At 47.9% G+C, this 15,879-nt stretch overlaps 1 protein-coding gene across 2 annotated transcripts in view; it reads left to right on the top strand.

The window, feature by feature from the left end:
* Positions 1-15,879, top strand: part of INPP5F (inositol polyphosphate-5-phosphatase F) — a 75,766-nt gene that overhangs the window by 45,114 nt on the left and 14,773 nt on the right. The window contains exons 7-14 of one of the 2 annotated variants that reach the window (XM_040992004.1): positions 2,513-2,711; positions 3,134-3,313; positions 4,367-4,434; positions 9,654-9,778; positions 10,103-10,180; positions 11,295-11,415; positions 12,578-12,706; positions 14,720-14,837. In XM_040992004.1, coding sequence (XP_040847938.1) covers positions 2,513-2,711; positions 3,134-3,313; positions 4,367-4,434; positions 9,654-9,778; positions 10,103-10,180; positions 11,295-11,415; positions 12,578-12,706; positions 14,720-14,837 — 1,018 coding nt within the window. Of the gene's footprint in view, positions 1-2,512; positions 2,712-3,133; positions 3,314-4,366; positions 4,435-9,653; positions 9,779-10,102; positions 10,181-11,294; positions 11,416-12,577; positions 12,707-14,719; positions 14,838-15,879 lie in introns of those variants that run through there. The other variant, XM_040992005.1, reaches the window with a different exon arrangement.

The raw sequence follows: 15,879 nt of genomic DNA, 5'->3' as shown, positions 1-15,879 counted from the left end.
CCCTAAGTAGCTGTTTTTAAAAATCCCAGTCTACTAAGAACAGAGTTTCTGAAGCATCATAGTTGGGTATAGCTGCTAAGCATTTTTTAATCAGTTAAACTGAATGTTAACCGCCCCCTCCTCACCGCCCCCCCACCGGTGTTTTGCCCTGCAGAAGGGAGTCTCCAGAGAAGGTACAAAAGTGCCAGGCCACAGTTGCACTGCCTGGCTGCCGGCCTGTCTTTGTAGCAGGTTCCCATTGGACAGCAGTGAGTTGAGGCCACGGGATTGCTGTCCTCACAGTTTCTGTGAAGGCACTGCAGCCCCACGGGCTGTTCAACACCAGCGTGTTGAAGCCCAGTGTTCAGTTTTCCCTAGCGAGCCAGCTGTCTGTCTCCCTTCCTGGTTCGCTCATCTGGCATTGGTATAGGCACAGTGATAGGCTCCACGCAGCATCGCCAGTCTTTGAGGAGATGGCTGCCGCGGTTCCCCTAGACTCAGTACTTACCGCCTGCCTGCACTCTGCCACGTAGGTCGGGGAACTGTGGCTGTGTCCAAGGACAATGCGTGTGGCCCGTGAGCAAGCGTTTGTCAGGCCAGCCGTGTGCCGCGTCACTGAACAAAGCAGGCTTTGGCTGAAGATGGCCATGCTTGACCTTTTCTTTAACCTTTCTGAAATCTCGAGCCCTTTCCTGTATCCTGTTTCTCCCCCTTGATGGGGGTTAGCGTGAGGGATTTTTGTTTAGTGGTGTCTTCAGTTCGGTGTCTAGAATGCATCTATTAAAAATCCAAAACCAGGGCCCAGTGTGGTAGCCTAGTGGCTAAATCCTTACCTTGCATCCACTAGGATCCCATATAGGTGCCGATTTGTATCCCAGCTGCTCCACTTCCCATCCAGCTCCCTGCTTGTGGCCTGGGAAAGCAGTGGAAGACGGTCCAAAGCCTTGGGACCCTGCGCCCGTATGGGAGATCCAGAAGAAGCTCCTGGCTTCGAATTGACTTGTTTCCGGCTATTGCAGCCACTTGGAGAGATATATCTCTCTGCCTTTCCTTCCCTCTGTTAATCTGCCTTTCTGATAAAAGAAAAATAAAATAAATCTTTTTTTTTTAAAGATTTATTTTTATTATTTTTTAATTGGAAAGGCGGATATACAGAGAGGAGAGACAGAGAGGAAGATCTTCCGTCCGATGATTCACTCCCCAAGTGAGCGCAACGGGCCGATACTATGCCGATCCGAAGCCAGGAGCCTCTTCCGGGTCTCCCACGTGGGTGCAGGGTCCCAAAGCTTTGGGCCGTCCTCGGCTGCTTTCCCAGGCCACAGGCAGGGAGCTGGAAGGGAAGCGGGGCTGCCGGGATTAGAACCGGCGCCCATATGGAATCCCGGTTGTGCAAGGTGAGGACCTTTAACCACTTGCGCCACCGCGCCGGGCCCCCAAAATAAATCTTTTTTGAAAAAATTCAAAATCAGCTGAAAGGAGATAGAAGGCACCTGTAGTCAGCGGGAACCCTGTGTGTTGATGCTGGTGAGTTCTCAGAGATTTTGTCAGAATATTTTTATGTCAAAAATTCAAAGTGGTGACTTACATGTGATTTGCTGTTCCTGTGAGAACTTCTGCATTTCTTGCTGAAACAAAAAAATCCAAACCATGGGAGTTGTGATGACAATAATGAGTCCATGTAGAACCCGCCCCACCACTCTCCACTCTCTCCGCCCCAGTCTCTGCACAGGCGCCAGGACACCGTGGGTCTGTGGGCTGAATGCTGGCTGCTGGAAGTCAGGTGGATGTGAGGTTGATGGCGGAACAGTTAGGCAGATGGGAGCCGGCAGGGTGAGAGCTGCTCTCGGGTGTCTGCGTCCTGTGCTGTCCCTGCAGGCAGAGGGTGGTGAGATCTGACCATCCTCAGCCCCAAGACCAGGAGGGGAGAGCTGAAGTCAGCAAGCCCCCCACTCATTGGGCCACACTTGAAACTGGGTCATTGATGGGAAGGCCCACTTACCACCTGAGCTGTGCTTGGCAGAGGATTCTGCTAGTAAACTAGGAAATGAAGTCCACCTGTGTGTTTCGCAATGAAGCGATTAGAGCCGGTTGTGTTTCATTAATGGCTTCATACAGTTAGAAACTGAGCCTCAGCCTCGGAGTTTTCTCTGTAACTACAGCAGCCATGATAATAGCTACGTTTGTTGAACAGTCGGCATACGAGCTAAATGCTTTACATGAGTGAGTCCTTGAACTTGCTCACCAGCCAGATCAGGTGGTCGTGATTCGTGTTTTGTAGACAAGGGCGCTGAGGTAGGTGAGAGTGAGTCCTCCTTGGCTGGTGCTTGGGGGGCTTGAACTTGTACCCAGGCAGCCTGGGTCCTACGCTGCCTTCTCTTTCTTTCGGAATGGTCCCCAGGAAGAAAAGGAACAGTTGCCCTCCTTCATTTCTCCCTAGGGAGCAGTGATGTGGCTGAAGGGTGGGAGGCTCAGCAGTGTGTGTGGGCTCCGGGTGTGGTGTCAAAGGCCCCTGTGCTGTCCCTCTCGTTTCCAGACCCCGGAGGTGGACTTTTGGATCATCCCCATCATCCAGGGCTTTGTGCAGATCGAGGAACTTGTGGTGAACTATAACGACGCATCTGACGAGGAGAAGAGCAGCCCGGAGACGCCCCCTCAGGAGGCCACCTGCGTGGACGAAGTCCACCCGCGGTTCCTGGTGGCCCTCATCTCCCGCCGAAGCAGGCACAGAGCAGGTGAGCGGGAGGCCCGAGGGGGCCCGCGTGGCAGGAGTGCGTTTGCAGTTATGGTAGGCTCTGGAGTCCTGCATGGCATGCTGTGCAGGACTCGGGGCAGATCCGAGGTAGTTGGTCAAGTGAGAAAGGACAGTGGGTCTGCCTGGAGGAGTGAGGAAGGCCCGTGAGGGCACGCTCAGGGCGCTTGGACTCAGCCTGGCATCTTTGGCTGGCATGGGCCTGGGGTGCAGCCCTAGGAACACTCACTCGGGTTCCAGCAACACCCAGCCCAGCTCCAGCTCTTCACGGACAGCTGTGTGTGCAGGCGCTGCATCTTGCATTGCACATGGGATCCCGGAGGGCTTCCTGGAAGACGTACACTGGATTTGGGGAACCATCTGCTTTTTTTTATGTTGCTCTTTTCTGTTTTCATTTTCTTTCAGGAATGCGCTATAAGCGGAGAGGAGTGGACAAAAATGGGAACGTGGCGAATTATGTGGAGACGGAGCAGTTGATTCACGTGCACAACCACACGCTGTCCTTCATTCAGACGCGAGGCTCTGTGCCAATCTTCTGGAGCCAGGTCGGGTATCGGTACAACCCCCGGCCTCGGCTGGACGGAAGTAAGCACGGCGGCTTCTCGCTTTGCTCAGGAGGGCGAGAGCCTTGGCAGGTCTAGATGTGCATGGCCAGCTACCTCCTTCAAAACAGTAATCCTAATGGGAAAGGGATTCTAACTCCAAGAATAATAGTAGCAGAGTTTGTCATTTTCTAAATGATAAATTTCCCCAACAGTAGAACAAACCAAAGCTTATGTCACAAATTTTAACTTGCCATTGCTTTGACGCATGATGGATGTTTAACTTTGAGAAAGGATAGATGTAGCCAGCTATTGGTAGAAGCATCTTGAATATTTGTAGAAATAGCTTCAGATAAACTCTGCCAAAAATCAGCAAGGTAATTTTCACTCACAGAGATTTCATCTTCCGGGTCACTCCCCAGGTGGCCTCAGTGGCTGGGACACAGGCCAAAGTCAGGAGCCCAGAATTCTTTTCAGGTGTAGTGCAGAGGTGGCCGAAGCCCATGTGTTTCCCACCCGTTTCGCGAGTACTTCAGCAGGGAGCTGAACTGGAAGTGGAACAGCCAGGACTCGAACCAGGACTCTGAAAGGAGATGCCAGCCTTGCAGGCCTTGGCTTTATGTGCTGCATGCCAATGCCAAGGATTTCCTTTCTTCCAGTGCTTTAGCACCAGCGTAGCTAAGCCACTTCAGTCTAGTTACATTACTGAATGAGACTGATTTTAAGAAATAAGTGTCAGTGGTTTACTTCTTTCTCTCAAACCTTAATTCTTGTTGTTAATGAGACTTCTGTAAGGTCTGAGTCTTTAAAACATTGTGGTAGAGGAGTTTTCATTATTTTTAAAAATAAACCATGTGAAAACCTTTTCTGAAAAGTAGGCCAGTATGAATACTGATTTAATTGCAATTTGCTTTTCAGATATGTTTTAGGTTAGTCTGATTGGGGAATAAAAGGAATCCCAGATCCTTGGCTTAGCATTTCATTTTTAAATTGTGGGGTTTTTTTTGGACAGTTTTACGTTTGGTCGTGGGGGTAGACATTAATTTCTGTCTTAAACATGGGGAGGAAAAATAGACTTTGTGTCCCTTCTTTGCAGGCGAGAAGGAAAGTGTGGCCTGTCTCTGTGCCCATTTCGAAGAACAGCTGAAAATTTACAAAAAACAGGTGGGCCTTCCTCTCTAGTAAAGCGCTTCTTCCTTTGGGGGAAATGACCGCATCGGTTTAAGTTTCACAAAAATAATAATGTCCTGTTCGTCACTGAGCGCTCGTTATGAAGTTAAACATAAGCTGACGGTATTCATGATTTTTTATGAATAATTATTGAGTTAGCTGCTTTTTAGATTGTGTTTGGAAAGCATAAGGTGCTTAGCACATCAGTTATTACAATAAAAATTATCCAGACTGAGAATGGGATGCAGGGCCCCGAGTGCACAGGGCTCTTCCCTGCTGGAGATAACGGAGGAGTGTGTCTTGCGGTCACTTTTCCTCTTGCCCGTCTCCGATGTGTGTCCACTGGCTCACGCAGGAACGTGGTCACAGGATTATAAACAACAGTCAAAGCGAAACTGTTCGGTGTGCTATGCGTGTAATAACTTTGATTAAGCATGAAAAGGAGAACTGAAAGCCATGCTTGACAGGAGTAGTCAGAGTATTCATGCAGTGTGCTTGTCATGAGAAGAAAGTAGACATCGATTTAAAGATTTTTTGCCGCAGAAGAAGTTTGTCTTTTAATCCCATTTTTCTCAAACTTTTGAAGCAGCTTCCTGTAATAGTCTGTCTCCACTGACCATTGTGAATGGATGACACCATGGAATGCTCATTTCTTTTTTTTAAGATTTTTTTTTTTTTTTAATTTGAAAGGCAGATTTACAGAGAGGAGAGACAGAAGTGTCTGCTGGTTCACTTCCCAAATGACCACAGTGACCAGAGCTGAGCCGAACTGAAGCCAGGAGCCAGGAGCCAGGAGTTTCCTCTGTGTTTCTCCCACACGATGCAGTGTCCCAAGGCTTTGGGCCGTCCTCCTCTGCTTTTCCAGACCACAAGCAGGGAGTTAAGTGGGAAGTGGAGCAGCTGTGACATGAACCGATACACAAATGGAATGTCGGTGCTTGCAGGCAGAGGAGTAGCCAATTGAGCCATCACATCCTGGGCCTAGGATGCATGTTTCATACAGCAGCAAAAACACAATAGGGAGAAATAACCTAAATATAATAAACATAAAAACACCTCATACTTGGAGATGACAAAGGGTTGTAGATGGTCACAAAAGAAAACTTGACTTAATGGAGACAAAATACCAGGTTCCTGAAATGAATACCCTGGATTGAGTAGATTTCAGTTCTTCCCAGATTAATATATAATTTTGTAAAATCCTACACCAAATCTTAGCAGTAACATAGAAACTATGGAGCCTGGTGCTGTAGCCTAGCAGCTAAAGTCCTCACCTTGCACACACTGGGATCCCATATGGGTGCCAGTTCCTGCTCCGGAGGCCCCACTTCCCATCCAGCTCCCTGCTTGTGGCCTGGGAAAGCAGTCAAGGACGGCCCAGAGCCTTGGGATCCTACACTCACGTGGGAAATGTGGAAGAAGCTCCTGGCTCCTGGCTTCGGATTGGCGCAGCTCCAGCCATTGCAGATGCTTGGGGAGTGAATCAATGGACAGAAGATCTTCTTCTGCATATCTCTTCCTCTTTGTATATCTGACTTTCCAATAAATAAATTAATTAATTAAAAAAATACAAAGTGTTGAAAAAATATGAAGTTTGATACTGAGAAATAAGAGCAAGTATTGAGTTTCTGCGTGAGAACGCCTCCACCCCCTAACAGGAGATGTAAGGAGGGAGTGCCATATGCAGAGACAGTGTCAATTAACATGTGCTTGTTTAACTGAATACGTTTGCTTTCCAACATCTAGCCTATGTACCTTATACGTCAGTCAAATTTAGATAAGACATCTTTTTTTTTGTTCCCATTCTCCCTTTCCAACATGTTTTTGATCTTTGACTGAAAAGACGTAAACACTAGCACTGTCTTTGCAAGTGTTTAGTTAAAGATTACGTGCATATTTTATTAGTTCACTAAGGGATAAGAGGCTATGCCCCTCAAACTTGCTTTAAAAACAAATTTGACTTTAGATTTATTATTAACGTTATTTGCTAACAACACAAATTATGAACATGTTACAAGTGTCATTTATTAAAATTAAATAGGGTCTTATAAGCATTAAACAAAATGAAAAAATTTGAAACATTTGCCGTCACTAAAGTTAAGAACTTCTGTGTAATAAAAGGTACCATTTAAGGGAATAAGAAGGCAACATGGTAGGAGAATATATTTAACATTTTTGATTGCTGCTGATGATAAGGTCTTATATGTAGAGTACATTAAAAACTCCTGTGATTCCATTAAAAAATTGCGATCTGAAAGAAAACTGAACAGAGGAATGGAGCAGACTGCATGAGAAAGTGCATGTGGAAAGTCTGATTCCAATTTGTCCAAGCAAAGGAGGCAGATACAGGGATGTTAATTGCTGCAAAAAAGCTTCCTGGTGGCCCGCCAGGACAGTGGGCCGAGAATGGCACATCGAGAGTGGTGGCTACCAGGGCTTAACACGGAGCAGGTTCAGTCTGTGTGCTGACATGGCACTGCCGTGGTACCGACACAAAAGCCTGTGACCGCATTGGATAGGTCACCACTCTCACATGACAAAACTGTGACCCTTACGTATGTTTAGCTTTCTTGCGTTTGTTCTGTTCACACACATGATTCTGTAGAAGTGTCTTCGCGTGAGCTGAAAGAACGCACACAGATGTACAAGAGTTACCTTAAGGGAAGCAGTGGGACAGGAAAGAATTGATCTCGTTCTGCACTTGAATTGCTTGAAATATGAGTCAATTTACGTAGTCCACTGTGTGTCATTATAAGTAGGGTTACAGAGGAAACTATTTTAAATAGAACACAGTTGTTGAAATGAAACAGTACTGAGGTGCGAAGCAGAGCAAATTGCCTCTTCCCACCTCCCGGGTGCTGTCTCTGCCACAGGTGTGGGTATTGAGCGGAGCCGTGGTGATTTCTAGCGGTGCCCAGGAGTGCTCATGTGTCTACCTTCTCCTGGTAATTGCTTTGTGGGGCGATGAGCCTGTAGTCAGTCTGACTCAGTCATGGTGGCACCATCGCTCTTGCCAGGGATTGGTGCAGGCGGCCGCCTGCGTAGGCTTGCTGGTGGTTTGGCCCGTGAGGGATGATGTGGAAAACGTCCCCTGGCAGGCTTCTGGGGGAAAGTGGCCTGCTCTAATCGAGAGAGACCCAGGAACCAATAGTCCCCCAGCGGCTGTTGTGTCTGAGTTTGATGCGAAGCTGTTGCAGCTGTCTGAAGACTGAATGAAATAGTCTGGGGTTTAACCCATAGTTGGTTGGTTTAAAAAAAAAAAAAAAAAGGTTGGAAAGAATGCCAGAATAAAAAGATGGGGAGAATCTGTGCCTGTGCCCTTAATGGTTTGGGGACCAACTGTGAAGCTGGTTAGAAGACCCAGGTCCTCCCTGGACTTGATCTGAGGCTTGGGTTAATGACATGTGAATTACAGCATAAACCACCTCTACCTGAGAATACCCAAACTTACATCAAAGGGCACTAAGATCACACAGCTCTGCAGCTGTTTCCCCTGAAGGACTCGTGGTTATTTGATCGTTTCTTCGCTGGTGGACCTAGAGGCTGTATGTTATTTTTGCTGTTCTCTTCGCTTGACACTCTTTTTGTATTTTAGGATGGTTGTTTGTCTTACAGACTAAATTCTGTGTGGGAGATTGCTGGATCAAACAAGTCTATATATTTACAGTTGGTATCTGCTGCTCTTGCACTCACACCCGTGCATGGTCATGGCCACGGCCACACAGGTCTGGTGTCCACTGCCCCAAGCAGGAGTCAGTGCTGTCTGAATTTAGTATTTGGATTTGCTTGACTAGAAGTGGAAATTAGTTTTCTGTTTTAAAATTTACATTTTTAAAAAAGATTTATTTATTTTTATTGGAAAGGTAGATTTTCGGAGAAAAGGAGAGACAGAAATATCTTCCATCCACTAGCTCACTCCCCAAATGGCACAGCAGCCAGAATTAAGCCTCATCCAAAACCAGGAGCCAGGAGCTTCTGCTGGGTCTCCCACATGGGTGCAGGGTCCCAAGGCTTTGGGCCGTCCTTCAGTGCTTTCCCAGGCCACAGGCAGGGGGCTGTATGGGAAGTGGAGCTGCCGGGATGTGAACTGACACAGGGCGCCCGTGCTCGAAGGGGCAGGATTAGCTAATAAGCCTTTGTGCTCAGCCTGTTTCTTTGATTAGTAGCAAAGCTTAGTCACATGTTTACTCTTTGTATATTTTCTTCTGTTAATTTCCATTGTAACTGTTGGGTTTATAGCCCTTGTAATATATTTTTGGCCTTTCTTTTCCAAGTATATTCTCCTGGGTCATCCTCTGGAGTTGTGTGTGATGCCTGAAACGGTCGCTTGGGCCACAGGTCTCAGATTGTTGTGTTATTACCTGTGTCTGTCCTCTGCCGTCTGATCTTTATGTCACACCTAGACAGTCACAGCCCTGCACTTAGGGAAACATTGTTCTGTTTTCGTAGCTTTTTGGTGACTTGAATAAAAGTTAGATCGTTAATGGTTCTAGAATGTATTTTATGCATAATTAATGAGATGTTGGGTGCTAAGGTAGGTCCCCCACCCTGACCCCCCATGTGCCGAGTGGTCCATGCCCATGGCGGCATTCCTGTGTCTTGGGTCCACAGCACCCTCGTCTGGGCCTCGTTCCTGTCCATTCCTGTGCAAGCACGACGGACTCATGGCTGCAGAGTGAGGCCGAGTTTGCTCCTAAGAGGGCACCTCTCCCCTTGTTATCATTAGCTTCCAATTTTTTTTTTTTCAAATGTTTGCTCTTCCAAAGGAACCTTACAATTACTTAATCAAGTGCATTTTAAAAAGACCCTGGTTGAATTTTGACCGGCTTGGTTGAGTGTGTAGACTAATTTGGGACGACTTGATGTCTCTGTAAAGTTGAACTTGCTCTTCAGCAGCATGGTCTGTGTCTGCCTATGTAGGTTTTCTTTCATGTATGACAGGAAGATTTGATGATGTTCAAACACAAGGTTTTGTATATTTCTCTTTATGTACGTCTAGATATCTAAGATATCTAAGATATTTTTCATTATAATTGGCTATTACAAACATATAAACACTATTCATTTCCTTGATATAAAAATCCCTATAAACCTAAATTGACAAAGTGAGGTTATGAGCTGCTTCTGAAATCAGGCTGTGATAGCTCAGCAGACGTGAGATTTTAACTCTACTGTCTAGTTAAATGCGGTTTCTCTTGTTCTCCCTCACGCAGGTGATCATTAACTTGGTGGACCAGGCAGGGAGAGAGAAGATCATTGGAGATGCCTACCTGAAGCAGGTGCTGCTCCTGAACAGCTCACAGCTCACTTACGTTTCCTTTGACTTCCATGAGCACTGGTGAGCAGGTGACCTGAGATGCGTTTTGGTTGCACGGTGTGTGGTGGACACTGCCATGGGGACTTGGATGTTGTCCTCTTTGCTGGCAAGGGACAGTTCTTCTGTCCTCACCATCATGGGAAGGAGTAAAGCCCTCTTGAAAATGAAAACCGAGCAGGGACATGTTACTCCTTCCCGTGCATTCTGGTTATAGACATTTCAGCAGCTGCTTGTATTTATAGTAGTATTAACCTCATATTCCAAGCTACCTTAAATATTTCTAACGTAAGCTTTAAAAAATTCTATTGTATTAATTTTTTTCCTTTTTTTCCCCATGGATTTTAGCCGAGGAATGAAGTTTGAGAATGTTCAAACACTAACAGATGCCATTCATGACATTATTCTTGACATGAAATGGTGTTGGTAGGTATTTTTTTAAAATTTATTTGAAAGGCAGAGTTAGAGAGACAGAAGGGGGATGGGGAGAGAGATCTTCCATCTGTTGGTTCACTCCCCAAATGGGCACAAAATGGCCAGGACCCAGCTAGGCTGAAGCTAGTAATTTCATGCTGTTCTCTCACATGGGCTCAGGGGCCGGACCACTTGAGCCATCCTCTGCTGCTTTCCCAGGCACATTAGCAAGGAGCTGGAACAAAAATGGAGCAGCTAGGAATTGAACTGGCACTCATACGGGAGGCTAGTGTTGCAGGCGGTGGTTTTACCTACTCTGCCACGATACTGGTCCCAGCTACTTCTTGTCGTTTTGATGAACTCTGGCTGAGAAGCCGCACGCCTCAGCTTGTAGCGCTAAGCACTAGGCGAGAGGAAGAGCATTTTTTGGCCTTTGAGTGCTGTTCACCGGTAGGCCGGGGCGGGTGACATGCAGTCACATGCTCTGGGACCGTTTCTCTAAGGACACAAGTTGGTTCTGTGCCGTGCTCGGCCTGTTCGCTCTCTTTTTGATCATGGCCTCCCCTCCCCCAGTGTGGGAAGGCAGGCTTAAGAGTATCAGGACTCGTTTTCAGAATTATCAGAGAAGAAAAACGATTTCTAGACCACAGAAGGTAACTGTAGAAAGAAAAAAAAAATGGCTTAAAGGATAGGACAGAACATTCGATTGCATTTGAAGAGCACACAGGTGGCTTAAGAGATTAAATGGACAGGGCGTGCTGCGTGGGTCCCAGCTGCGCAGTGAAGAGGCTTAGCTTTCAGGCGGTTCCGAGGCAGCACCACTTTGACTCAAAAGGGAGGGCTGGAATGGCAAAGTGCCTTCTGGCCTTTGGATGTCGATGCTGTCTGGTCGCTGTGTGCCTGGCTGCAGAACATCCACCGTGTACCCTCAAATGGGGTAACGCTACCTTACCAAGTTACCATGTATGTCACCAATAGTGTAACAAGGGAATCAATGCCTGTCACATGCTATTTCAGGCTAATTGATAGCTAATGTTGCTGTTGATGGTATATAAAACATTGGCTTTTTGGGAAACTTCCTTGGGCATTTCATGTTGTGAACTAATGCCATGTTGTTTTTGAAAAGGGTTGATCAGGCTGGGGTGATCTGTAAGCAGGAAGGCATCTTCCGCGTTAACTGCATGGACTGCCTGGATCGCACCAACGTGGTCCAAGCCGCCATAGCTCGGGTGGTCATGGAGCAGCAGGTAACTGCAGGTGCTCATCCCAGAATGCCGCGCTTTCGCGTGTGGCTGCAGAGCTGCACTCTCTTCTCGCCTTTCTCGCCTCCCATGGAATGTTTAGGGCATACAGACCTCCTGGCGGTAAAGCCTGAACTGCACAGCCCTCCCAGGAGAAGAGTTGCATGAAGCAGCGTTTCTCGAATGCTCATTTGCCAACCGAAAGGGCCGCCATCCCACAATCTGCTGTGCAGCATATGTGCTCATTTGCCTTTTTCTCTTAACTCCAAATCCACACTTCCTGTATTTGGCACTGCCAATCCACATACCCCACTGTCTGCCTGCCTGGCTGTCTCACTCAAGGGGGCTCAGGAGGAAGAGGGAGGACCGTGCCCCTCCACCTGTGTCCATCTGGTGTGTGGTAGCATGCCTGACACTGCAGCACCAGCCTCCTCCCTTTGTGCCCCCGCTGTTGGCATGGACACTGCTGCTTCTATTGTCTCTCCTCACTCCCGTGACTCTAGTGTCCCCTTTTGGGTCTCACAGCCTTCCAGCGAAAATGAACCCCTCGTGTTAAATTCCTGAGCTGGAAATACCTGGCTTGGCTTCTGTTTTTGCTTCTCTGCTGGAGCCTTCTGTGTCCTGCATGATCACGTAGTGGGTTAGACAGCTGGGCTGTTAAATTCCAGCCCTGGCCATGTCACAGATTCCATATAAAGACCTTGACCCCTTTGAACCTCAGTTTGTCATTTTTAAAATGGGAGTAGTGTAAGTGTTGGTTGCCTTGCATTGTTATGATGCATTTTTTGTAAGCAAACAAAAAAAAGTGCTCAGCCCTCCAGCTCTGTCCCAGAGTAAACATTTGCTGTGTACTCAGTCCTGCTGCTGCTTTGGGCATTTTTGATGCTCAGTTCCACTCAGGCATATTTAAGAACAAAGACACGGGTAATCTAGTTGGCAGCGTCTGTAAGAGGTGGTAGTAGACGGTAGATGCCACGGTGTGTGTTCACTGCAGTAGTTCGTGCAGGTGTGCCTTTCATACAGTGTTTCCTGTTGTTCATTAGAACCCATTCCATTTAGTGCAGGGCCCCAGCCCGCCTGTGAACGTGTTTCCTTTTCCCACAGCACACATGCTATCCCAGGGTTCCCTGGCTTGTTTCCAGTTAATCCGCCCTTCTGTTCATTTCAGCTCAAAAAATTAGGTGTGATGCCCCCAGAGCAGCCACTGCCTGTGAAGTGCAATCGGATCTACCAGATAATGTGGGCCAACAACGGAGACTCCATCAGCAGGCAGTACGCTGGGACCGCGGCTCTTAAGGTAGGCGCACGGCAGGAACGCTGGGCTGGGCTCAGTGGGACATGGGTTAGGCTGTGGGCTCCAAGTGGCTCTGTCCAGGACAGAATGCCCTGTGGGTCCAGCTCCTATCTCCATGGGCCTGACCGCTCTTGGCAGGTGTGGCTCAGGCGGAAGTCACCTGTTCAGGTTCCTGGATGATGTGAGCAACAGGTTGTCCTTTAGGGCAGGAGGTGAGCTGGGAGCTGTGCAGGAGGAAGGGGGACAGGTGCTCTGTTGGGGTAGGGAGGAGCAGGAGCAATTTTGGGAGCAGCCCCTGTTTCTTTAGGAGGCCCCACGTGGCCAGAGCTGCCTTTTTATCAAGGAGGTCTGGAAATGTTGAGTGACATGGGAAGTGGCTGGTTTTTAAGGTTCTGTGAACCAAGCAGAACGTCTCCCCTGACAGGAAGCCCCCCCCCATGTGCTGCTGTGTCTCCTCCACCTTGCCCAGCAGCTCTGCCTCAGCGAGCCCCTCCCCCTCCCGGCCCCCTGGGGAGTCCGTGGGCATGATGGCGGGCATGATGGCAGGCCTGCGTCGTCCTCAGATGGTCTGAGCGCACCATGGAAGTGGCTGTCCTGGAACAAGGCTTGATTTCTTGTTAAAGACCTTTTAGAGATCCCACCGAGCTGGTCTTCACAGCACTTTCCATGTGAAAATAGTCCCTGGCCCTTGCTAATGAAATGTGTTCTCTGGGAAATGCTCTCTGTGGGCGGTGGGAAGTGGCTGAATTAGTTTAAATTAGATTTAGGTTCGTTTTTCTTCAAGGTATAGCTGATCTCAGGATATTTCTTAAAACAAATTATCTTGTCTAGAGCCAGCAGGCCTTAAGTAGTGCATCTTTTCAAACGCACTCTATTGATTGATTTGATAGGTAGAGTGACAGGGAAGAACAGAAAAGGAGTGAGGCAGAGATCTTCCAGCCACTGGCTCACTCCCCCGGGCCCACAGCAACCAGGGCTGTACTGGGCTGAAGCCAAGAGCCAGGAGCTCCATCCAGGTCTCCTGTGTGGGTATCAGGGGCCCAGGTACTTGGGCCTCTCCCTGCCACCTTTCTAGATGCATTAGCAGGAATCGGGGTGGGAACAGAGCAGCCAGTATTCAAACCAGAACTCTGATACGGTACGGCAGTGTTGCGAGCAGCAGCTTAACACACTGTGCCACAATACCACCCCTGTGTCCTTTTTGACTGAGTGGTAAATATCAAGTGATTAAGGAAAGCAGACTTTAGAAGTCCTTTTATAGGTTGTCTAAAGAGAAATGCTTTCCTTTCCCCCATGAGATTTCCAACTTCTTTAGAACCTCCTTCTCTGTACCAGCAGTGCCTTGCTGTGCTGTATAATGTTGTGTAATGTTCTCTGTGGCTGACCTCACCGGCAGCATGTTTTTCCTACACCGCCAGTTTGGGACCAAGCCTGTTCTTTCTTGGATAGAAATAGTGAGTTTGCGATGGGGCGGGCTTACTGCAATGCTTTGTTCGCACCGCCCTGACAGCTTTGTTGTGAAAAGCAGGGGAGACAAAGCAGTTTGTGTCTTCACTGGATTGTTCTGCAGGTGATTGTACTGTGCAGTGATGTTGGAAACCTCTGGTCTTCCCCCGTCTGTGCAGATGCACACACAGGCACACGCGTGCGTGCGCACACCGGTCACCCCATCACAGCAAATACCAGAGAGCCGTCCATATTCCTCTGCTTCAGAAGTTTGATCTTTGATTATTAGACAGGTGTGAGGGTGGCAAGTCATGTTGTTTGGTGCTTGTTGCATAACCGGCTTTGTAGCTCCTGCAGTGCCAAGAAGGCCTTCCTGCAGAGCCCCCTCCGGTATGGCCAAGATGTTGAACTCTGCCGGCCTGCTCGCACCAGTCACTTCCTAGCAGACATTGTGACCACATGAGAAATGATTTGAACCTGTACAGTTCCAGCCTTAAGCTGAAAGTCTAGTCACTTTTGGAAACATTCCTGGGTTTGAATAAATCATAAAACTTATTTTTTTTTTGACAGGGTGACTTTACAAGGACAGGAGAAAGGAAGTTAGCAGGGGTCATGAAAGATGGGGTTAACTCCGCAAACAGGTACTACCTCAATCGATTCAAGGATGCTTACAGACAAGCGGTTATCGGTAAGGAGCACTGGGGCTTTGTTTCCCGTTCGATTGCTTATTCCTTCTCTGACTGCTTTTCCAGCAACAGAATTTGTGCCTTATGAAATACATGTGTTACTATAATGTGCCTGCTACCCAACGCATTGACATTTTTATACGGTTAGAGTGTGAGGAGTGTTCTCAGCCGGAGCGTCTGAGGAAGCCATCCATTTCCACCCACACGTCTGTCAGTCTGCTGCTCATGGAACAGACCACGGGGTGAAGCCGTGGAGAGCAGAGTGAGCTGCTCTGAAACGGCTGCATTCTGTGTGCTGTCCCATCACTCAAGGCCAAGCGATGTGACAGGCGATCTCCTTTAAACCATCATCAGGGCTTCTTACTGGGGACACACCTACCGTCCCTTTTCACAAACATAGTTCAGCAGTAACATCAGATTGAGAGATGATCCTGCCCAGCTCTGACGCTTGTTCTTAGGGGGAAATGGGAAGATAGATTGTCCCATATAGATTTCATATATTGGCATGCATTTCTCTTTTATTTTTCTGAAAGTGTTACTTGATAGAATTAAAGTAAATGGCTTAGAACTAGATGTAGCACAGCTGACCTGTGGTCTTTTCTAAGGTCCCGTGATCTTGGGGGCCGGCAGTGTGCTGTAGCCAGTAAAACTGCTGCTTGTAGCCCACCATCCCATATGGCACCAATTCAACTTCTGGCTGATCTGCTTCTGACTCAGCTCCTGCTAGTGTGCCTGGGAAAGCAACAGGATGGCGGAGTGCTTGGGCCCTGCACCTGTGTGGGAGACCCAGAAGAAGCTTCCGGCTTTCGACTGACCCAGCTCCAGCCGTGACCACCATTCCAGGAGTGAACCAGTGGATGGAAAACCTCTTTCCCTCTCTCTTTTGTCTCCCCACTTCCTTCCTCTCCATATCTTCACATAGTAAACAAATCTTGTTTTTAAAAAATGCTGGTATTTTCCCTCTCAAAGTGGTTGGGTCTGGACACAGGCCAGCAAAGATCTCAAAGTCTGGTATGAAGAAATGTGACTGCAGGCCAGAGACTG

Source organism: Ochotona curzoniae, unplaced genomic scaffold (assembly GCF_017591425.1).
Source record: "Ochotona curzoniae isolate NIBS_2020 unplaced genomic scaffold, NIBS_Ocur_1.0 contig_66, whole genome shotgun sequence".
Classification (NCBI taxonomy): domain Eukaryota; kingdom Metazoa; phylum Chordata; class Mammalia; order Lagomorpha; family Ochotonidae; genus Ochotona; species Ochotona curzoniae.
The sequence above is the reverse complement of the archived record's forward strand: the minus strand, read 5'-3'. Positions and strand labels throughout refer to the sequence as shown.